The sequence below is a fragment of the Apteryx rowi genome, unplaced genomic scaffold (assembly GCF_003343035.1).
Source record: "Apteryx rowi isolate R43461 unplaced genomic scaffold, aptRow1 scaffold_71, whole genome shotgun sequence".
NCBI lineage: Eukaryota > Metazoa > Chordata > Aves > Apterygiformes > Apterygidae > Apteryx > Apteryx rowi.
Genome location: NW_020450994.1, coordinates 768760 through 792688, shown reverse-complemented (window position 1 = coordinate 792688; position 23929 = coordinate 768760). Strand labels below are relative to the sequence as shown.

Here is a 23929-nt window from a genome sequence, read left to right as displayed (position 1 = left end):
CTGACCCTGCTTTGAGCAGGGGGTTGGACTAGATGATCTCCAGAGGTCTCTTCCAAACTTAACCATTTTTTTTCTGTGATTCTATGATTTTTTTGTACCTTGTTCACTTAAGACAGAAAATTATATTTATTCACATCATGCAAATCGTCACAGCTATTAAGTGCCAGCTATCTATTATAGAATTCTTTCATAGCAATACTTCCTCACTTCTGTAACTAACCATATCTTTCACATATATTTTACTGCCAGGAAGTGCAAAATCTGCTTCTTGTCCCACATATATTCAAGTATCTAGGCAATAAATTGCCATTTCTGTCTTTATCACCTTTTTACTTTTAAGACTCTTGAATTAACATATATAGGAAGCTTTGTATAGTGGCAATTTTTTAAAAATATGTCCTTCCACATGTGCTAATTTTATTAATGAGAGAAATTACCCTTTTCACTCTTCTGTTTTTTCTTGGAAAGCCATTAATGAATTCATAAGCTGCTGGGGGACTTGGTTTTGTCTGTATTTCTGCTTTTGAGCTGCTTGTGGAGTGTGAGTTTACAAAGCACTTTGTAGTGAAGAAGATTCTTACCATCAAAACTGAATCGCTACTGACCATCTGTTTCCATTGGATTCGTCTGAGTCAATAGCTTCTAGTACAAGTTCCTTTAATGAGACTTCAAGATTGCCATGTGGTCGTTCCAAAAGGTGGTATCTGTAACAATCTAGCATCAACTTTAAAATTCTTAGGTGGGTTAGGGGAAATTCTATGACAACTTTCTGCCACAGAGGAAGAACAGTATTTCTAGCTTAAAGGCCGTATCCTACCATCATTATGTGTGCAGTCTGCATTGATACTTCATTCTGACAAATAAACTTGACAACAATAAACTGTATTTAGATGTATGCACGATTTCACTGTAATAAAGTATGTATTCAAAAGGGAAAATGCACAGTTTAAGAGATAGTACTGATATCTCATGAAAAATGAGGAAAGTTGTAAAGTGGTTCTTATGTATAACATTTTAAAAAATAAAGAAGAGAATGTTGTGTTTTGTTGTATTTAGATGGAGTTTAACATTCAATTTTTTTTAGAAGCGGTTATATGCTCACTCTGATTTTTGTACTTACTGATATAGTTAGTGTATATTCATATAAAACACTCTAAATATATCTGTGATGTGTTTTCACTCTTGATCTGGGAAAAAATGAGATAAGTTAGGTCTCCTAAATGTTTTTCAAAGTAGAGCTGTGCCCTAAATGACTACAAAGGGAATAGTCACGTGGGAGGTTAGGAGTGTGAACTTTTCCAGTTTCCCAAAATTTTCTTCTCAAATTGTTTTCTCCTAGAATTTATTCTTGTATGTTATGCAATAGGAATTTAGCTTTCCTTTAATATGAGAAACCTTTTTGTCCATCTATATTAACAAGGATTAAGGTCTGTCTTACTGAATTTACTTCAAAAGAGGTAGGGAAACATAATGGAAATCTAGGGGAGTTGTTGACTGTTCACAGCCTTCCAAGATTGCCTGTCTCGTGCAGTATCCTGGACATTGAAAGAGAACTTACATAAGATTTTGCATGCTTTGTTATAGTTTAGATACCAAAATTGCCTTCTGAACCAAGAGAACTTGGAATCAGTCCTTCTTCCATCTACTTTCAAAATCTGTGGTAAAGAGCAATTCTGAAAGAACTTCCATTCTTCCAAGATGATCTGACATCTGACAAAGACATTCCTAAAGGCCAAAATCTTAAGCTGCATTTTTTTTTTTTTTTTTAAATTTAGGACACATTTATCAGCTTCACTGAAGCTTTGGATGGTGTACTGTCAAGTTTTGTTTGACAAATACAATAATTTCATTTGGGAGAAAGTATTCACTCGCTAAGTCCTGCTGGAAGACCGAGTTGAATTGAGGGAGGTCAGTAAAGAGCAGTCAGATGGTCTTTAAAAGCAGCCACGTACATTTCTAAAACAGCTGCAAAGTCTGCGACCATTGCTTAGAGGCTAGCAAAGAAGCTTCAGGCATGTTACATGCAGTACAAGTTACCTTGGAAGAACTGAGTCTCTAACTAAAGTGTTTCTTTAGGGCTTTGGAAGCAAACCTTTTCCTTGCGAATCCATATGCTGTCAGTTAAAAATGATACTTGAGCAGGTCAAAGACATCTTATTCCTTGATCTTAGAGAAAGGTTACCAGAAAAGAGGAAAGTTTAGGAACAGTGAGATTTTCATCTTTGTCCAACACTGCACCTTACTGGAAATAGTTTGATCTTACTGGAGCTCTTAATCTCTCTTACTGTTTATAACGAAGTTTTGGGCATTGTAGTTGAGATTTTGCTCTTTTTATTATAAGTTCTTGTTTGCAAATTGTATTGCGTATTCTGCAAAAGAGGAGGAATGGGAGGCAGAGAAAAGTACAGCGAAAATAGCGAATGAAGTAGGATGGTCTAGATTGGATTGTGATTGGTAACATGTTTTAATGATAATGTCACGTTATACTGTGTTTGAGGCTCAGCTTTGCAGTGTATCATGTACTATTCAGGGATTAGTTTATCATCAGTAAAGCTCTGCAAGTGTATTAAATGAAAATTGAAACAAATAGAAGTTTTATATTTAAACTGTTGTAACACAGACTGGCAATTTATTATATTACACAATTATTATTACTTTTTTTCAATTAGAAAAGGCATGACTTTGATAGTTGAATACATAATCTTGGGGGCTATTTTTCATCCTGATTGAATAAATGTAGTGGTGATTTTAAAACTATAGCTACAGTCTAACTGGGGAAATTGAAGAGTTGGATCCTTGAGTCCAGTGTTTCCAGTCCAGCTGCTACATCTGGTTCCAGAGACTTTTTTTAACCAAAGCTGTTCATATTTGTCAAAGCAAGAATAGGAAGCATGTGGCTCAGATGGAGTACTGGCAGTTAAAGTTAAAGCTAGAAGCTGAATCTTTTCCATTTCCATGAATTAGTGAATAGAATAGTGATGACTTTGCTTCCACAGATCGCATGGGAAGATACGCTCTGAAATGGATACTTCTGATTCTGTTTAAAACCACCGTTCCAGCTGGAGATGTTGAGCTGCCCATTTCTTTTTGCAAGATGCATTTAAAAAGCTTTTGTGTTTCAGGGGGTTTTGTTGTTGTTTTTACTTGCAATAAAAAGATTTTGGGGGGGGGGGGTCTTCGAATACGGCTATTCAGTGTACATCTCAACTCTCTCGTATCAGGAAAATAACTTCATCAGGATTAAAAGCCGAAAATGAAAACTGCAGCATGCAATAACTTTGGGAAACCAATAGACTTAACTCCTTGCAGAGTTAGGCGCAACTTTTGAATTCCTGATACTCTTTTACCTTGTGATGACTTTTATAATTAACTAGTTGTTTGTTGCGCTACAGAGGATATCCAGACTTACTGGATGGCAGCGTTTTGGAGAGCAACATGTGAACCTAGCTACTGTGCATCAGACTGTTTTTACTGAGTCCTTGCTAACTCAAATGAAAGATAAATTGTCACTTGCTAAGAGTGTGCCTAGACAGTAACTGTTAATACTCCGACATGTGGTTATGTATTAATGCATGGTGACTTCTTTACCATGAGGACTTGCTCAGTTTGTCACCTGAAAGAGGTTAGTGTGGTGAACTTCAGTGGAAGTTTTTGCTCTGTTATTGTCAATTTTTAAATTATAAATATTAGATGCAGCTTTCTTTGGAGCCTTTGTAATCTAAAAGTCTAGCTACTTTTCTTTAAAATTGAAATAAAATGCCTACTGTTAGAAAAGGAGCAGAACAAAAATAGAGCGTGCTACAATTATTGAAAATATAGCCTATATTAAAGTTGCTTAATGTCTTGTTTACCCTTTTGTCTTTGGAATAGGGAGCCTCAGATTTGGGGAAATACTTTCTTCCCCAATTTAATAAAATATATTGTCTAAATGGCTGAATTGTCTTTGGATTTATTTTGTTGTAGAACAAATTAGGTAGTTATATGCCATATATAATGAAGATTAAGGAAAATAAAATATGCAGTCAGTTTGAGTACACTGATTATTTTGGAAGAAAAATATAGTGAGGTGTGCAAAATCATGGATGCATGAACACAGTAGTAGTCCTCTATTCCTTCCTTCCTCCTCAAAGGAAAAATAAAAGAAGGGAAAAAGTATATGCAATGTCTTTTGTCTGTGCTTTCCTGTATTTGTTGCCGTGGGCTATGTACCTAACTTGTACTATTAGGCATTGTGTCATTCAGTGGCGAGTGGCTGCAGTGTTAGCTTGATGGTAATTCTTGTAAGGAACTTGTTTTCTGCTATTCCCAGTGCTGCATGCTGAAAAGGAGACCTCTGTAGAAATACCCACATGGTCACAGACCATGTTTTAGGGAGAAATGGGAATAATACCTAAATCGTGGACACAAGAAAAATGACRAGTAGCTGGGGAAGAAGAAAGGCATGTCAGGAAACAGGTTGTGTGTTGTTCCTTCAGTCACATAAAAGCTCTGTTTGTTAAAGTTTTGGAAGGTGTGACCATCTTGTCTTCCTTTTGGCTTACTTATCCTTGTGCCGTCCTCTGAGTCAGCAGCAGCACTATTCCTAAAGAACAAGGGAATACCAGTTGCAACTACTGATCGCACGTGTTTATACTCACTCTTCCTTCCACCTTCTTCCACAGTCCCCTTACACACGCGTGCATGCACACCTGCCTGAGGAACTGTGCTGCTGCTTTCTACCTCGCTGCGGCCCTCTCTCATCCTTGGGAATTGTGAAAAACAGCTCAGGAAACACAGACCTTCAAAAAATAAATTTGGGATGTGGGGAAAAAGATTGGAGAAGGTCAGCTTGTTTGGTTAGTAAATCTGAGTGTATTTCCCGGGCCATTCTGAAAGCTCTTTGGCCGTTTTTGTCTGCTCTAGCCTTGCGTGTTCTGGAATTGTTGTGGAAGTAGGAGGCAGCAGTTACAAAAGTGTTGTGTTCTGTGTTTTTTCCAAATAGTCTGTAAATGAAATGAAAAAAGCAAATGTGGTTGTCACTTTCTGCAAACAGATACAAAAGCCTCAGTTGAGGCAAATTCTGTTGAGGAGGGACATGAAAGCAAATAACATACTCAGTTCAGAAGGGTTTTTTTAATATATATATATAAAATAGTACACTTGGTGCTGCTATTCATCAATATATACTTTTAGCACAGCTCCTCAGTGGGAAAGTTTCTCAGTTATGCTTTGTGTCATGGATTATGGTCTTGTTTTGCTCTCTTAAGTGAAAATAAAATCCACTATTGATCGCCCACAATTTAATCTCTTTGTATGACCTACAGTGTTTTACTTGGTCTCCAGTGGTATGCCTTGGTTTTGACATTGTTCTCCCTCTGCATCAAAAATGCTTCAATTTTGAAATGTTGTAGCGAATCTTCTATTTCCTTTTGTTTTACCCATTTTTATTCTGAGATTGATAAATTTATACCAGAAGGTATCCTTATGATAGAAATTTACCATGTGAAACTTCTTATATTCCTTGAAAAAACTAAATTCAAGCTTCATCACAGATGTATTATTTGTGTTCAGCTGAACTATTTGAAGATTCATATCTGTCCATGTCCAAATAATTAGGAAAAAAAGGGATTGCTCAAATCTTGTCTACATAAAGACAGCTAAGGCTTTTAATGTAAGTTAACAGGAGGAATAAATTTTAAGTGGATTAGTTGAGCCACATTAAACATTGGGTTGATTTTCTTATTCAGAATTAGTAGCTTGAATTGATTTTTAGTTTGTTTCAGTGTAAAATTAAGTTGCATTGAATTAACTTGACTTAAATTTGAAGGAAAATGTCCAAACTGGTTTGAAGTAGTTTAATCTGTTAAAAATTGTACAGATTAATGTTCTTGGTAGCATCTCTGTGTAAGGAGATCTGCTTCAAAGTAGCATTCTTCACTGTACCTGCTTTATGCTAGCTGGGTTGTAGTAGTCCTGTCCAAACAAATAATAAGGTATTGTTTTGCTCCAAATTATTATTGCTACAAGGATGCTTTCATTATTGATGGGTGTTTGGTGTTTCTTTGCTTTGCTGCTGGGCTCAGTGCCTTGTCAAATTATCCCCACAGTCCCTGGTGGTGTATCTAGTGGAGGTGACCTGAGAGTGTTTAACCTGGAGAGGGCAAACATTAAAAATCCCCAAGCCTTTTTGTATGTGGCCATCATAGTTTTCAGATTCCATCTTATTGTTATTGCTGGAACATTTGCTTATGCTGTGATGTTGGTAATTTAGGAAAACCTGGAAGTTAGGAAGTTCAGGCTTAATTGACATGATCATAGACTGCAAGCTGCTTTGCAAACCAATTGCTGCACTTGCCAGGCAGCTTTGATAGCTTTGATTTAGATTTTGTGACATCTGCAGCCTATCAAGAGTAGGATATGGAAGATGATCAGTAAGATGGAAGAGATGCTGCTTTAGAGAAATGCTTTTCTTGGAACTGCATCTCTCCTTGCAGCACTGTTTCTGAACTTAAGAAACTTCTATTGGGTTTGTGCTGCAGACACAGAAAGACCAGCAGTGGCAGCAGACCTTCAGGATAACATAGGATACTTCCCTGGGGAACTGTATGAAGCCTTCCTCAGTCCTGCAGAGACTGTATACCATTATAATAATTTTCTTAGCAGTTGCGAGATGTGATTCTCACCATCCAGGCCCAGTTGTTCTCGGTCACTGGTAAGCATTTGAAAGTAGTTGCTTAACAGTAACTCCAACACAGTGCCTCTGGAGGTTGTGTGCTGTGTGTCTTGGTGCTTATTAATAATTTTCAATATGTGGGCTTTCCCAGCTGCAGTCCCTATTTGTTTCCTATGCTATGTCTTTGAGTTCAGAAACAGAAAGGAGCCTTCTTCCATTGCACTCCAAAAGTTTAGTTCCTATAGGGTTCATACAAAGAAAAGTCTTTAGTCACAGGACTCAACATGCTCTTGGGCAAAAGAGATATCTTGGCTGACTAGTGATGTTTGTGCAGAGTTGAGGACTAAATGTCCTTGTTTTACATGCTTGTTAACAATGTCTGTATTAATAATGATAGTGAGAATGACTGTCTGGAAGAGTCTGTTTAAAAAAAAAAAAAAAAAAAAAAAGCCATGGAGTAAAAAGTCAGGGACTCCTGACGCTAATCATACTTTGTGGTCACAAAATTGTGGAGCTCAACATTTTTAGGATTACTAAATTGAACAGGGTGTGCCAAAAAGTTTATGTAATCTTCACTTTTAGAATATAAATGCTAACTAAAATGAGTTAAGAGATGAATTTTTTCATATGTTCGAGGTCTGTTTTACATAACTAAAAAGTAACTAAAATAATTATTAGACATGAACTCTACATTTATTTAAAAGGGACTTTTGCTCTCATGTGTGTAATCTTTCCAAACAATGTGTTTTTGCAAGATGTTAGTAATCTTTATTAAGATGTTTTATTCCATTCATTATTTTGTGATTTATTTTTTTTTAACGTCAGAAAGAATAAATATTTCCTTCATCTATATATTGCATGAGCAACGTAAATTACCTTTTGTAAAATGAACCAAAGAGAAAAAATTTTGGATAGTCAAATCCTGTAAAATTACAAAAATAATGGTCATTGTGAAAATGCATACAATAGGACACTACAACCAGAGCTCTTCATGCGGTTCTGCATGCGGTCAGGAAAAAGTATTTATTTCATGGTTTTCTGCCAAGTGATCATGACGCTGGTTGTCTGTCAGTGCCTCCCTCTAGTAACTTTGGAAAGCGTCAGCTAGTTCCAGTCGCTCTGTGGCGGGTGGAAGTCACAGGGACAGCTAAGTTTGAAAACTGGTTGTTAGATGGAAGAGTTACTGATGTCTGCACTGAGGAAGAAGCCACAGCGTGTGCTGGCTCTCCTCCATCTAGCAGCTGAGAGATGCCAGAGTGGATTGTATGTGAAGGAGGAACCCAGGAGAGGACTGTCACCGAGCATTTGGATGGAGGGGGATGCATTACAGTGGTGAGGGGAAGACAGGACCTGATACGTAAATCCCTAAGAAAAATACCTTGCTACCTCCACCACTGTGGAACAACTCTCTTAAATGTTCATGGAGCTTAAGGTGAAGAACAGGCAGCAAGATGAGGATCAGGAAAAGGGAAATAACATATCACAAGTTTGGGTAGTGAAACTAGTATCATTATTAATTACAGTATAAAAAGTAGTGAGCTGCTTTTGAAATGCAACCAGAAATGTTATGGTAGTGTGACTGTTTGTCAGTGTTTAATAAAGAAGCTTAGAGGTATTATAATTGTTTTCTAAAGCTAATTTAAAGAAAAAGAAGGGGGAAAAGGCTTGACAGAAAGACTTGTGCAAAATCAGCTGCTGCCTCATCAGGTTATCTCTTCCCAGTTTTGTTTTATAAAGGTTATGAGTCTTCAAAAAGAGATCAAGGTCAGAAATGCAACATTAAAAATTGGAGAGAGGGGGAAAAAAAAAGCCTAAATTGAATAGTTTTTGGTCCAGTGTTTAGTCACTTGCTTTTCAGCTGTCTCCAGTTAAGATCCAGCCTGGTAAAGGAAAGGAAAGTCTTCAAAATATAAGTAAACATAAGCACACAACTGTCTTTAGAAAATGACAGTATTATTACCAAATAACATAAATGAGACATTCAAGAAAAAGTTGAAAAGCAAATTACTGTTTCCTCTCTCATACCTTTATCACAGCTATCTTAATAACAAGGGCAGTAGGGGTTGCAGCCCTCAGCACTGTGAACGTGCCCCAAGAACGCTGGCCTTTAAGCAAAGCCTTTCAGTCGCCCTTGTTCTTCTACACAGGTCTTACCTGTTTCCTTTCAATAAAATGAACCGTACCTAGTATCTGCAACTACTTGCATGTGTCTAACATAGCCAAAGGTCTGTGCTCACCAAAAAGAGCACAATTACAGATGTAGTTTGTTAGTCACAATAAAACTTGTACGTGTAATCTGCGCTATAGGTGGGAGATAAAATGCATTTAGCTTTTTTCCTTTGTTTGTGAATTTCTCAGCTATGCTTAATGTCTTGATTACTTCCAAGCAAAGTTAGGTTTTTACATGTTCATTATATATTTGCTTCTGAAAGATAAAAATAATTTACTACCTTTCAGTAGCATCAAAATCTTTGACATGAAGAGATAGGCTCTTAAAGAGGGTATTTATGGGTTAAGTTTAAAAATATGTAAAAGGAGCAATAGTAAACTCCCTGAGTATTCCCTGAATTCTACCTGACAGAAGTTTTAGCTGCTTTATTTTGTAGAACTGGTGAGCATAACTACCCTGAAAGGATATTTCATGTCTAATAGCGATCAACATTATTTTTCCTGAAAAAAATCAATAAACTTTTTTTTACAATGTATCTTTTGAAAACATATCAAATCTTTTATCTAGGTTGTGCATTTTTTGCTACCTTAGCAGTAAGACTTGATCTTGTATTACTTTTCTAATGGGGAAGAACGTAGTATTTCAGTTGGGAGTCAGGTACAAGGTTAATTCACATGTTTTAAGAAGACAGCTGAGCTGCCATAGCAGTAAGACTCTTAAAACAGATTCTGTTTTGCCTTCATTCTCTAATGAAATAGCAGGAAATATGCTTGCCTGTGCAAAAATATTTTTGGTTATTTACATAGCTCCGTTGGGCATTTTCTGTGAAAATCAATAACTCTGGGATTTACATTTTCCAATCTGGCTGAAATAAGCTATATTTGATCATCAGGACACTTTTAAAAAATATAATTTGGTTTTCTTCAGAATTCTGGAACAGGTTGTATTGCCTAAATCAACAGGCTTTTACTTGCTGCTTAAAATCTGTTTGTGTATGAAAGGCTTGCAATACTTTTCTTGATATGGGCTTATATTGAAGAGTTCTTAATATTAAGGCACCTGAATTAAATATTTAAAGTATTATTTTTAAATGCTTTTAAAACTTGATAGGGTTGTGCAGTGCACTGTTAATAAGTACTTTTTAATTTTTATATAAAATGAATAAACAGGAAAAGTTTTCCATGTTTAAAAGAGGAAATGGCTTTAACAGAAAAAGCTCCTAATGCTGATAGGGACCTATCCTTTTTTTCCAGGAAACTGTATGCTAATGAATTTTCGCCCTTCGTAGATGCAAGGTAGCAAGAAAGGTCAATGTTTCCTGGTAGACGCTCACGTAGTGTAGATCAGGGAACCTGCAATGATCTCACAGGTATTTGCTGCCTGCACGTGGCTTCGCCTGATTTATTGTGGTGCTCTGACTGTGACAGTTCTTCCCCCCGCAAGGAAGAGTAACTACAGGTGGAAAGCACAATCCCGCTTTCTGTTATTTTACCCTGGTAGGAACTGCGCGTGTACTCCATGTGCACGTACTCCAGATGCACGCTCTTTTGGGGGAAAAAAAAGTTTGCATTTAAGCTTTTTAGCATTAAAGTTAGAATCTTTCTACAGCAGAAGTTTAAGGGGCCTCTTTCCTTGAATGCACAGCCGCCTCGCACTTGGTATGCTGCCAGCACCTTTCCTGGTGTTCCTGCTGCCGCTTGCTACGGTGCCGCCGCGGGCGGGCGGCAGAGGCTTGGGCCCTCGGCGCGCCGCAGAGCAGAGGGCGGCGGCAGCGGCTGGCTGCTCTAGCGCCTTCCGAAGGGCCGCGTGGTTATCCAGCAGCAGCTCGCCCAGTGCTCTTCGTTAAGGTTTCTTTTCCTACGGTAGTTAATTGTAGTGATTTGAGCAGCTACTGCTGGAGTAGTTTAGGAAAACAGGGTGTATTAATAGTGGTTTAGAAATGATTTTAGCTAGCTTTTGTCTCAGGCTTTTAAATTTTGCTTTGTCGACATCCCTCGGTTTTTCCGCTGGCTGCTGAGCCCGTCCGTGGAGCAGACGTGCAGGTTTCGCTCGCACTCTGGAGCTGCTCTGTTCCTGTGCTTCCCAGAACTCTGCAGCTGCGCTTTCAAACTTAATTATTTTGTAGCTAATATTATGGAAGATGAAAGTACTCTGTTTATAGTGTGAACTGATTTCTATAAATACTGATGTGTTTTCATGTGTGTTTTTATAGGACTCATCTGAATCCTCTCTACACCTCCCCTCCCCCCCCCCCCAATTTGGGTGTTCAAGTTAGGTGCATATCAGGTGGCTTTCTAGTTTCTCCCATTACTTTTTTTAAACATAGATAACTGTTTCAAAGATTAATTACAGTTTGCTCTAATGCAGATTTTTTTTTTTTGCTAAGTTTGAATTGGTGTTAAGAAACTTCATAATTAAAAAAAAAGTGAATGTATACATATATGTATAATTTGTATATGTACATGTGTGTATGCTTTTTTTTTCCATAGAAGTTAAAAGTGTTAGTCTATGTTTTGGCAACCGTATATCCTTCTTTGGTGTTTTTAAAAGCATATAGGTACAGAGGCGTGTAACTGTAACATACGTTGTGTGGAACTGTAGCTCTGCTTCGGCAGTCAGCAGTGCGCCCTCTCGTGGCTAAATCTGTGCAGTTCACGCAGTCACGGTGTCTGGCTTGAATGAAAACTAGGGGATATTCATTCATTCTCTCCCTCTGCCTCCTGCCCTCTCTCTCCTTCCTTAGGTGAAAACTTTTTGATTACAAAATGTGGAATTTTAAAACTGGCTATGAGGCAGTGTTTTTCGTGTTATAGACTGTTATGCCAATCACATATTAACTTTAATTTCCACCTTTTTAAACTTCTTAAATTAAACTTTGGTAGGAGCTTGTCCTGGGGATGTTAATTTGCAGTAAAGAAGAATGTACCTAACTGGCAAAAATAAAAAGGAGGGGGAATAAGGCCCAAAAATAGTGCTTTAAATTTGTGTAGCTTTAAAAAGAAAAAAAGCTTTATTGGTACTTTATAGATCCAGTAGCTTAATTAAAATAAGTGCCTAGACTAAAGCACAAACAAGGGCCAGTCTCCTGGAGAAGAGGATTGTCTTGCTATGTGTATTTACAGTGCTTAGCATAAGATACTTACTAATAATATGGGGAGAAAAGGGGGCTACATCAAGCAGGTGAAGCAAAAGGTGGCGATGACATAATTACACATACTGTAACGACTGTGTTCATGATACACTGTCTGTCCATTGCAGAGAACATTGGAAATGAATGTCTGTATTTCACAGTAAAATTAGGTAGCATTTAAGAGATGTTTAAAATGGGTATGAGCCAGGTACATAATCAGCTGCACCCTCTGACCTTCAGATGCTCACTCTTCTGGGGGTGGGGGAGGGAAGCAACTTTGCATTTAAGCTTTTTAGCCTAAAAGTTAAGATCTTTTCACAGCAAAAATGTGTGCCCAAGCTGGTACAAAGTATATGCTGAAAGATGTTGTCCCTGCTGTTATCTGTTATTGTAACAGTACTCTTTTCAGTATATCTCAACAGCAGTTGAAAACCAAGATTTTATGACTCATGTAGTTTTAAGTAATTTTTGAAATACAGGAGAAAATGTTTTTATATGATCAACTTATGTTTTATATGATCATTTTATGTAGTTTTGATATTGATGGCTTCTGAAGGTCTTTCTGAATCAGCAGTTATTTAAATAGTTATTTCCACATCTTGTAAGATTTGTGGCGTTTTATGATCATTATGTTGCTTTCTAGCAATTTTGTAAAGAAAGGCAGCTTTGGCTTAACAGCAACTTTGTTTGAAAACTTTATTTATTATATACATTGCTGGGTAAACAGGCTGTACATAAGATATAGTAGGAATAATTGGAGGTTACTGGATAGTTAAAAAAACAAATAGGAAAATAATAGGCAAGATTAGAATGTTGGAAAAGGGTTGGCAGTTATTAAAATATTAAAGCAAACCCAGCAGCAGTTAACCAAGCAAGCTCCTGTTCTTTCTGGGAGAATTGCGATTGGAAGTGCGTTGAGCTAGCGGTTTCTGAAGCAGCTCTGTGGTGAGAAGAAATGGATGGAGTGTAAAGGGAGGCTGGTATTGGGAGGGGGTTTTATTTCAAGTATTGAATTAAAAATACTGAAATTGGAAGAGTATTAAGAACCGGACTGAAAGGTGTCACAAAATCAGCCAATGCCTGTAGCAGGATCAGCTTTGGTAAACTACTGACAAATGTTCGTGTAGCTTGAGTTCGTAATGACAATTCTGAGCCTCCCGACTGAAGGTGTTCTGCAGTTTGACTATATTTACTGGCTGATACTGGGGAGAAAATAATTTTTAACTGGTTATCTATCTTGCTGAAATTGAAGCCCATTTCTACTTTTTTGTATCTACAGTGGATATGAGCAGCAGTTTATTGCTTCCCTCTTTGCAGCTACCTTTAACATTATGAATTAATTTGTGTGTCTACTACAACCTTATCTTTGACTTCCTGTCACTATAATACGCAGGTTCTTTAATGTGGTCACTTTTGTATGGCAGTACAATATCCAACACAGCTTGGGTGTTGCATGTAATTTTAGGAACTCTGATAGCAAAGCTTACTCTATTTTTAGTTTGTCCAGCATTTTTCCTTTTAAAATGCTCTTCCAGCACTTTGAGAACTTTTGAACTTCTTGGGACACAGTTCTTTTGAAATACAACTGCCCCAAAAGGCAGCGTTTTGTCACCACGGTTCACTGGTGATACTGCATAATACTTTGCATAGTGTAAACTTTGATGTTTTTTAGTATTACCTTCATCCCCATCTTGGCTTGGCTTCACTTTGTTGTGTATTATGATCATATCTTTTTGTATGTTATCCTTAATTTATGCTCCCCTTTCACTGTTTTCCTTTCACTATACGATTCTTTGTATCACTTCCTTTGTGCTCTGTGGTTTCTTCCTCCTCGAAATGTCTTTTACAATATCCCTGTTCCTGGCAGACCAACAAGGCTGTGTACTGAAGGTAGAAGACCTACATTACACGCACGTAATCTGGGTTTCTGCTTCTCTAACTGCTACGCTCTGCATTGCTCAAGAGCTTTGCAGTGCTTTAATTTCCTTAACTCAGCTAATATTAATTAACAGTTTCTTTTTAAAATCTAGAAGTAGAAATGCTCTACCATCAGGAATATCTACTGTAGAAAGGTGATAATGTAAAACTTCCAAATTATTGATCAGTGTTTATTCTCCTGAACTAATTGTGGGCTGCTTCAGTGTACAACAACTTTTTAAACAAATGTTACAGCCAGGAGGAGGAAAAAAGCCCTTTTTATCCATCAGTTAAGCCATTTCTGTCTACTGTTCTGATGTTTTGTATGAAAGAACCTATTCTTGAGCTGTCATTTCCCCCCACCTCCCAACTGCTTGACGTTTTGAATTCACTAAATGAGTGATTTTATTAGTGTTCTCAGTGACATCAAATTCTAGTTGTGTTTCACTAGACCTCAGTGTCTAGTTCTGGAATTGAATCCCACCTTTTTTGCAAGTTGTTTTGCTCACTGCACAACAGATGTAATATTTGCACCCAAATATTGCTATATGGCTTTTTTTTTTCACATTGTGTTTGTTGTATAAACTAACCCCATCACTTAATCCCATCAGTCTCTCTCTTTTGTCTACTCTCATCCGTTTACTCACATCAGCATAGAAGAACATAGTACTGTAAGAGACGTAATGAATCGTCTCAGTTCCTTGTAGGAGCAGGCAACCACATCTGTCCCCCCCATAACATCTACGTGATCCATCTTTAAAGTGATGATGTTGCTTCTCTCTGCTGCCAGCACTTGTAGCAGAAAGCTGTTCCAGGCAGCAGCTGCTCTGATGGTGAGAAGCTCTGTTCTAATTTTCCTCTTGCATGTGTTCATGGCCCCCTTCATCGCAGGGTTAGCCTTGCCTTTCTGCCTGCTTCCTTCTGAACCTCCTTTGCCTGCCTTAGGCAGAGCAACCATATTCCCTCTTGACCTCAGTTTTGTTAGCTAAACAAACCCAAGCCCTTCTGGTCTCCTCTTACGAGGCAAGTTTGCAGTTCCCCGTGTGTCCTTGCTCTCTGCACCTGCTCCGCTCTCAGGTCTTCTTTCCAGAATGGTAAAAGTACAACATCCTGGCAGCTCTGCTTTCCTACCATATATCTGTGGAGATGGGTTTTGATTTAACAATTTGGTTTCGAGGAGTTTTTCCCACTGAATATCTATGTAATTTTACTACTGTAGTGGTAAGACCAAAAAAGAATTTACATTAATAGTGACTGTTTCTGATGTCTGTAGCTTTCCCAGGCTCTCAGGAAGTAAAACTGATCAGAGTTTTTGTCTCGTTTTAGTGTTGCCTACAGGGTTTCCAGTAATGCTGACTACTGACATGGCTTGAGTCGGGTTTGGTACAACTGCAGTCAGGAAAAGAGAGATCATCAGATAAGAGCTTTCTGTTGCACATACTTCTGTATGTGAAGTTCTCTGACTACTAACCATTCAATGAAAACTTAAATTCGAAAAGGGTTATTAGTCCTTGTGGGATGCTGCTGCGAACTCATCATGGGAAGTTTGTTCTTGTTTTTTAAGGATTACTTATTTATGGAACTGAGAAACCACTGAAATTCTGTGTGTATCGGTGACTGTTTCAGGTAAAGAACCTTGAGCAGCGTTTGAGACTGCTCTGGGCTTTTGAAGGTTGTTTTCTCCTGGATAAAGAAAACCACACAGTATATCTATCTGCAGCAGTTTCCTTAACTAAACTTCTGCACCTGTAGTGTGCTATATTTTTAATAAGCAAATATAATTTAGTGGTAAGAATGAAACTGTGGCAGGTGCAGCAAAGGAAGTCAACTCACTGGCAGTTCTGTTTAACCTCAGTGGTGGTATTTTTTTTTTTTTTTTTTTTTTCAAAGAATTCAGTTGTGTATAGATAGGGAAACTTTGAAAAGTTAATTTCAGAGGTTCATGAAAACTTGAAAAGTAGGAAAAAGACCTATAATATTCAGTTTCCTTGTCTTGCTTGAAATCTGTGCAAACTTATTAGCAGAAATATCCTAGATGCCATTGGTTTTGCATAGGAGAGAGATGATTCTCGTAGGAGGTGACAGTGATCTTTTGGCTATATATATTGTATTCACAAAAATGTTGCTTAGTAAAGCAATTGTAAACAAATCATGATTTCAGCATCTTCAGTAGACAACATAAATGCTTACAGAAGATGTCTTTTTACTATTTCGCAAACTATTAATACAGGTGTCTGTCTAAATCAGGTAGAAGTATATGAAGTGCTTTTTCCTTGATTTACTTTGTATGCCTTCAGGCAATACCATGCTCAGTTTCTGTCCATCACTAGAGTAACTAGAGTGGATGTATCTTTGTGAGTTTTTACGGTTTTTGGAACTGCAGTTGAAATTACTACAGTTAGTGAAAACGGAGTGGACAAATACTTTCAGTAGTTGCATATAAGTCTCGCTGTTTTACAGGAAATATATAAGCTAGTTTAGTGGTGACTAAACCTCTTCCTTTTGTGGTGGTTCCTGGTAGTTGTTTGACCAGATTGTGTTTAATGTTAAAGAGAGATTTTCAGGTTAATTTTGGAAGAACCACTTGTTTTAAAATACATTAGAATTCTATATTTGTCACTTTGTCTCCTTGAGTATTGTGTCTCTCTGTTAGCCCTTTTGTATTTGCTACCCCTTCTTTGTGTGAAAAGTACCTCAGTCTGCAAAATTGGAAAGTGAATATAGCAACTAAATACTTAAACTGATTGGGGAGAAAGTGCTGCCCACTGCAGCATGAACCAACAGAATTTTTACTACCAATTTTTGAGTTAATCTATTTTTTTTCTTTCAAAATAAGCCATAAAATTCAGCAAGTGTGTTTTAATTGTCTTTGCTGCTTTATCACATATTGACTGTTGGCTTTGTAGTGTGTAATCTGAGCAAATTTTCTTGCATCTTGCATCTTTTTTGAGGAAGGGATCTGCTTCTGAGACCAATAGCTTGTCTATAGATTGCTTAATGCTGTTTGAATATTTAAGTATTAGATTGTTTTACCCATTCCTGACAAAATTACTTAAGTATGCGGTGGAGGTTATGGTCTGCATTTCATTTATGTTGTTGAATTTAAAGTTACCTTAAGCAAACTGAGGGTTTTTTTGTGTATGTGTGCTTTTTTTTTAGTGCTTGGGAGATGGGAAGTAATGATAGCTGGCACCTGAACTAAAATATCTGTGTAGGCACTACCATCCCAGAACTTCAGGATGAATGGGGATATGCCTCATGTTCCCATCACTACTCTTGCAGGGATTGCTAGTCTTACAGACCGTAAGTACTCTTTTTTTTTTTTCTTCCTCTTTACTATGTTGTTTTCTACATTTTTTGGTAAATACCTGTATTTTCAAATATGAAAAATATTTTTATGTTAAAGGTTAGCTCTTAAAGTAAATCCATTCAAAATTAGATTTGGTATTAAAAATGTAGATTTTGTCATTGCTTGAATTTTTAAAATACGTTCCAAGAAAAATATGCTAATCGTAACATGAGGTGAAATCTAGGGGGAAAAAAGGGTTCTTAAGTAAACCTGAAACTTAAAGTGTAGGAATTCATTGTTTATACGACGTATCATTCAGTAACACATCTGGGTATTCCACAAATAAGAAAAACATAGAAATGATTAAAAAAAAAACTCTTTAAAACATACATCTCATCTTCACTAAAGAGAGAGACAGACTGACACTCAGCTGAAGAGAGTTGTAGAATATGCTGAATGTGCTCGAAACCTGTTTCCTTAGCTTTGGACAAGATACAAAAAAAGTGCCTCCAGTTAAGAGGAACGGGAGCAAAGAAGGGCTCCTAGGACGGGAATAAGCAGCTCACAAGGTTTGTTTCTTGGCTCTTCAGCCTACGAAAGGAGCAGCTGAGATGTGTCTGCTATCTTTAAAATACATCAGGAAGACAAAATGCAAGGAAAAGAGAGGAACTATTTATATTAAAGCATGATATTGGCACAAAAACAAATGGTTCTGATCTGACCAAAAATAAATTTTGGGTGGAAACCTGTAGAAGGCTCATCATTACTGTAGTGAGGTTCGAGACCAACCATTCCAATATGGGAAGTGAGGACAAGGAGGTATCTTGTTTAGGAAGTACAAGAAAGAGTTTGTACCTCAGTTGTCTATTGTAGTGGATAATCAGACTCAGTGACCAAGATGCTGCTTCTAATCTCGTTTTTATTATTATATTGTTGAAATTTGGAAAGAGTTTCCAAGAGATGCTGGAGAGAGATACCTAACAACTGAATTTAATTGCCTACAGTAAAAAAAAGAAAAAATCGGATGTATTCAAGCAAAAAATAATACTTCATTTCTTGCTGATATTCTTAATTGTCAAATTGAAAGATGCTGCTGTATATGTGTATATATCTGTGTTTATGTGTGTCTAATAATGAGCCATTGGGATGCAAAGCATAATAAGTTTCTGGGCTGTGGGCAGTTTTCCAGCATTAAGTATTTGGAGGTAAGGTTCTGAAAAAAACTGGTGAAAGTCCCTGGCCAAACTCCTGGTGCAAGAGTTCTCAAAACACTAAACCGCCTTTGGTAGCATTAGCCGCTGTAGTAAGTGCAATATTGCTTGATCTGCAGTAATTTTTGTGATGCTTAGAAACTCAAGAGTAGTTAAAAAAGAAAGAAGGCTTGTCCCTGCCTCCCCATATTTTTCTCTACATGAAAAAAAGAAACTGCAGAGGATAAGCCTTAATGGTCTAAAGACAAGGAGGACATGTTGACTAGAGGCTCAGGCCACTAGCTGAGTGCAATTTATTCTGTTTTAATAAATGAGTGTGTTTTAAAAACAAGCATATTTTGCTAACTTTGTTGGTTTCAAGCACATTCAAGGTAATTTAATGCCATTAATGTAAACAATTTTTAATATATTATACACTTGTTGAATTTCTGTCTAAATACAGTAATGGCATACATTGTATAGGAAAAAAATTACTGTAATTTTTTCCCATATTTTTTGCACCTCAGAATACAAAATTTTAGTGGTAAAGTCACAAAAGCAGAAGAGGCAAAAGAGCGTATTTTACCTAAGGTTGCTTTTTCTGAGGCTATTTCTAGTGGATCAGTTACAACCTTTAGCTCTGAGCTTTAGTCGCCTTGGCACTTGCAGTGAGCATGGGTATGACGTGGGGCGGCGAAGGTGCCTTGGCCCCCGCGCCAGCCTCTGCTTCCTGCCAGCTTCCTCTTCCCTTGCCTGTGCAACCTGCCCGTGATCTGGCTAGGGCTTCGGGTTCGGGGCACTTCCTTGCTGTGCCTGACCTAAGAATGCCCTTTGAAGGCATAGTATCTAATCTGATATTATAATCTGATTTAAATATTGTGATGTGTTTTCATTAAACAGTTAAATCTTTTTACCAAGCTTTGGGAATACGTATATTGAGCGAACTGATGTTTTAGTGGTCATACCAACCAACAATACTTGCCTTTTCTTGAGAAGATAGCTTACATAGAAATGAGAGTAACAGGAAAAGAAACTTAAATTGGGTTCCAGAGTGGGAATGCTAATTAAACATGCAGATGAGAGTGGAAAACTAAGTATATGCCTAATACAATTACTGTGCTTTGTGCAACTACAATGACTTTGCGTTTCCTTCCTTCGCCTTTTATCGAATACTTTCAGTTACAGGAGAAGACTGTCTTAACGTACTTAATATCGATATACTTTGGGATAGTTAAAAATGTGTTTTTATTCATAGTACTTGCCTTAACACATTTAAATAGTTAAGTAATATAGTTTGAGGACTTGTCTGCGTTATTTTGTTTAAAACATAGGGTCCACAGGGTGTGTATGTGTGTTCACGATACAAAATCTTCCCTACATTTCAAATGTAGTTGTTAGGTTTTCTTTCTTAATCATATGAGGAACTATGAGGTATCCCTCTTTTGTATGTTTGTGTTCAATAAAAAGATTCTGAACTTCTTTCCATCTTCTGGTAACAGTTTTGAACCAGCTGCCTCTTCCATCACCTTTACCTGCTACAACAACAAAAAGCCTGCTCTTCAATGGACGGATAGCAGAGGAGGTGAACTGCCTTCTGGCTTGTAGGGATGAAAATCTGGTTTCACAGCTCGTACACAGTCTCAATCAGGTGTCAACAGACCACATGTATGTATTTTGAACTTCAGCTCTTATATCAGAACAGCATCTTTATTCCTTGAGATTAAAATGAGAAGGATTGAAAAGAAGGATTTTTATGACAATCTGAGAATAAGAACGTGCAGGTTTTTTATTAGGCTTGCTTAGCAGAGTACTGCTGTATAACAGTTAATTATTTCTGTAAATCATAACGTTAGTAATTGTCCAGCAGCCTTATGTATAACTGCTTTTATTTTGGTTTGGTTTTTTTACACATCTGCTTTTTACATGCTTGTTAGTTATGAGGGCATACTTTGTATTTTTGCTTGTGCAATACTCATTTGTGTTCCAGTTTGGTTAATAGTACATATAGACAAATACAGAGATAGAATAGAATTATATGGCTAATATTACACAAGGAACTTCATATAAGACCCGTGGCAATTCTGATTAGATCTTGAATGTAAGTATTTTAAGAATTGAACTAGCAAGTATGGTAGTGTATCCTCTATTTTTTTAAATGTATATTTTTTTCATTTGTCCCTGTGGTCCGTTAAATTGGCTTGTCTTGACAGCTCTGTCTTTTTCCTACATGTTCCAATCAGTTGTTTTGATCAAACAGAAGTAGTTTCTAAAAGTCCTCAAAACAAATAATAAAAGAAAGCGCAAGTGCATTTAAAGAAAATCTATTACATTTGTGATGGTTCAGAAGGAATCCTGTGATATCACAGATATGTCACTTTCTGTTTTTAAAAATAAAATATTCGCGAAGTGTTGGCTGCAACATGAATGCTATAAATTCATGTGTGTCTTATTTCTTAATTTCAATCCTACAGTAGTACTTTCTTGGTCATTATGCCAAAGCATTCTTCTTTTGTGGAGAAGATCAAGATACAAAAGCAGGCATAAGAAACTTTGTAATAGTCTGAAAGCGACAGTCATGTATATGTAGGGACTTATTAATAGAAAATAATTTTGAAGACTAGCAGAAATACCTCTTCTTCCAGGCCTTAAAGAGGGGGGGAGGGTATGAAAATAGAGGCAGGGAACAGTCTTTTGCAAACTTGTAGGGTTTTTTTCTATATCTTAATAGTGAATAGTTGGGGTTTTTTTACTTGACCTGTATCTTCTTACAGTTTGAAAATGAATTTGCTTTTTTATTTGTTTACTTCTGCAATTCCAGAGAATTGAAAGATAACCTTGGCAGTGATGATCCAGAGGGAGATATACCAGTCCTGCTGCAGGCTATCCTGGCAAGGAATCCTAATGTTTTCAGGGAGAAAAGCATGCAAAACAGATACGGGGTACAAAGCGGTAAGTTTGTTTTTTTTTTTAATGATTGCATTTTATATTGTTCTTTTAAGTTTAGGGGACTGAACCTAACCACAAATATATGTGGAGCAGATACGTGATATTTATGCCTTACCTTGTATCTTATAACGGTATCAAGCCATGTATCTTAGTATCTTCTGAGGATGATTCTATTAGCGTAAGTATGGAAATAAACTCCACTGGGTATTTTGTAAAGATAATGTTTAATATCACTAAGAATATTTAGTTTCTAGGAGAAGGATTGGTTGGATTTCATTTTTCAGTTACTTTATTTGAATTTCTTTATGGGTAGGTTTCCATATTTGCCTTAATAAACAATTGTAGGTTGGAAAAATATGCCTTGACCTTACTGAAAATCTGTGCAATTATACTGTATCGTAATAGTGGTGGTTCTTAATAGTACTGGAGCAAGGAATAAGGTTGAATATGCTGTGCTTAACAGCTCCTCCCTGCCATTACTTTTCTCAGCAGTTTGTGAAGCCCTATAGAAGTTAACGTTTCTACAGCTAATTTTCTTTTGAGGTGTAGTGGGTATGCTGCTGGAGTGAGTAAAAAGCCATATGATATTTGAATAGAACTTGCTTAGGACAGAGCACATAATGTTCCTCTGCAGAGTACAGATGTTTCCTTGGATGAAGATTTTAAGGGCAGTGCTAAATATTCAGAACTTTATTGATCTGCTTTGAAGTTTAAGCTCTGAAAGCAGTCTGCAGATTCTGTGTTTGGTTAGTCTGATGAAGAGCAGTGATAGAATATTATTTTTCCAGATGTGGGAAGAGTTGTGACCGTACTGCACGGTAGTCTGCACGGTGGTCTCACAACGAAAATGTCTGTGAATCAGGATTTTGCACCAGTTTGGTGAAATGAAATTATTTGGGCCAGTGCTGAAGTGAGAGATTTATTTTCTGGATTTTCCTGGGGGGGAAAGGCTTTTGTAGCTTGGTTCAACAGGTTAAGAATAATCAATAATGAAATAAGAGCACCTGTATTTTTAGCAAATGTGCTTCAGAAGGAAAATATTAGTAAAAAGTTATATGTGACAATTTGATATGAAACTTTAATAGTTGATGTTACGTAACAAAGTGTTTCAGAGAACCAGAAGGGATCACACTTTTAAAACTTTCTTGAATGTTTAATATAGTTTTACTTAATCCTGAATAATTGAAAAGATTGCAACATAACTGTGATTTTAGAGGCTGGAGAAAAAGGGGGAAGAGGGGATGATCAGATCTGTAGACACAGTATTTTGAGAGGAAGAAGGTCCTGGAATGAATGTTTGGAAAAGTTAGGCAAAGTGTGACTGTATTTTCAATTGTAAAAGCTAGCACTCTTATCTGGAAATAGGTGGGTCTTTAAGCTAGTTGCTGGTGAATTGTGGTAGTTTTATCCATTAATATGTCCCATTCGGATCTCCGAAGCCAAAGGAGACTATAGTGATGTGTTGGGGCATTGGTTGGCTTTCTGTTTTCTGATGCTCTCTTCTAGCATTTCAAATTCATCTCTTTTGCTTTCCTTAAGGTACATTATACACTTTTAAAAATGGCGATGAAAGCCTAGATGCTTTCTGGTATCATTTCTCCACCTTCTATTGAGTCAAATGTGTAGCGAAGTCAGTGCTAGACACTAACACCAGCATCTGTAATGCCCGCATTTGACAAGGAGCAATGAAAGAAGGGGACCACCTAGCTGCTTAGTCTGGAAGAGCCTCTGCATGATGCTCCCTCGAATGTCAGTTCCGGCATTTGTATGGGCAAAGGGAACTCAAATTCATTTCTCCCAACCTTCTTTTCTAATGTAAGAACAGAAGGACCATCTGGCTAAAGAATTATATTAAATGTGAAATAAAATTCTTGGTTCAATACAATTTGTCAGGAAACAGAAGCATCTCCAGAAAGCTAAATATTATGTCTTGAATTCTTGTGAATGTGGGGTAAAGCACAAGCAGAATTCTGTACTGATTGTCCCCAAGTTCGTACTGATCCTTAGTTCAACAATGACTTTAGAGCAGGGAAAATGTTTTTTAAATATGATAAACAAATAGTCTGAGACTAGACTCGTCTCTTTTTTTTTTTTTTTNTTTTTTTTTTTTTTTTTTGGTTTGTTTCCTGTCCTGTTCCCCGCCCCTGCCCCAACCTCCCCCTCTCCCCCCACCAAAAATGCTGGCATTTTTGGTCTCAGGTGACCCAGTGGCAATGGTCAGCTGTTATGCCGTCTGTCTCTTGATCATAGTTACCTAGGCGTTCCACTGCTCACAAAAGTTAATTATTGTCTGTCCCCTTGTTGCAGTTCTTCGTATACTTTCCAAACTAATTTTGGAGTGAATACAGTCTATTTCTGTATTTTGTGTTGAATTTTTTCAGACTATTTTCTATATATTCTATATATATATATATTTTCAGTCTGAACAGACTGAATCACATCACCATGCAGCATCTGGCCTAACTTTGTATAAAGGGCAACATGTTAATTTTATTTTAGACCTTTTTCATCAGATGACATAGGAAGTTCTGAATGTTGTCTTGTAACTACATCTGTCTTGATTCTTGTAGCATATAACTGAACTGGATTTCTTTTTTATAATAAGTATTTAAAATTAACGTTTTAGATAGTTTTA

At 37.1% G+C, this 23929-nt stretch overlaps 1 protein-coding gene across 4 annotated transcripts in view; it reads left to right on the top strand.

The window, feature by feature from the left end:
• The window catches only part of NIPBL (NIPBL, cohesin loading factor), a 158943-nt gene that overhangs the window by 43183 nt on the left and 91831 nt on the right, over positions 1-23929 (top strand). For all 4 annotated transcript variants that reach the window (XM_026087246.1, XM_026087244.1, XM_026087247.1 and 1 more), the window contains exons 2-4: positions 17029-17172; positions 19848-20013; positions 21167-21297. In XM_026087246.1, the coding sequence (XP_025943031.1) occupies positions 17109-17172; positions 19848-20013; positions 21167-21297 (361 nt within the window). In that variant the 5' untranslated portion in view covers positions 17029-17108. The remainder of the gene's footprint in view (positions 1-17028; positions 17173-19847; positions 20014-21166; positions 21298-23929) is intronic.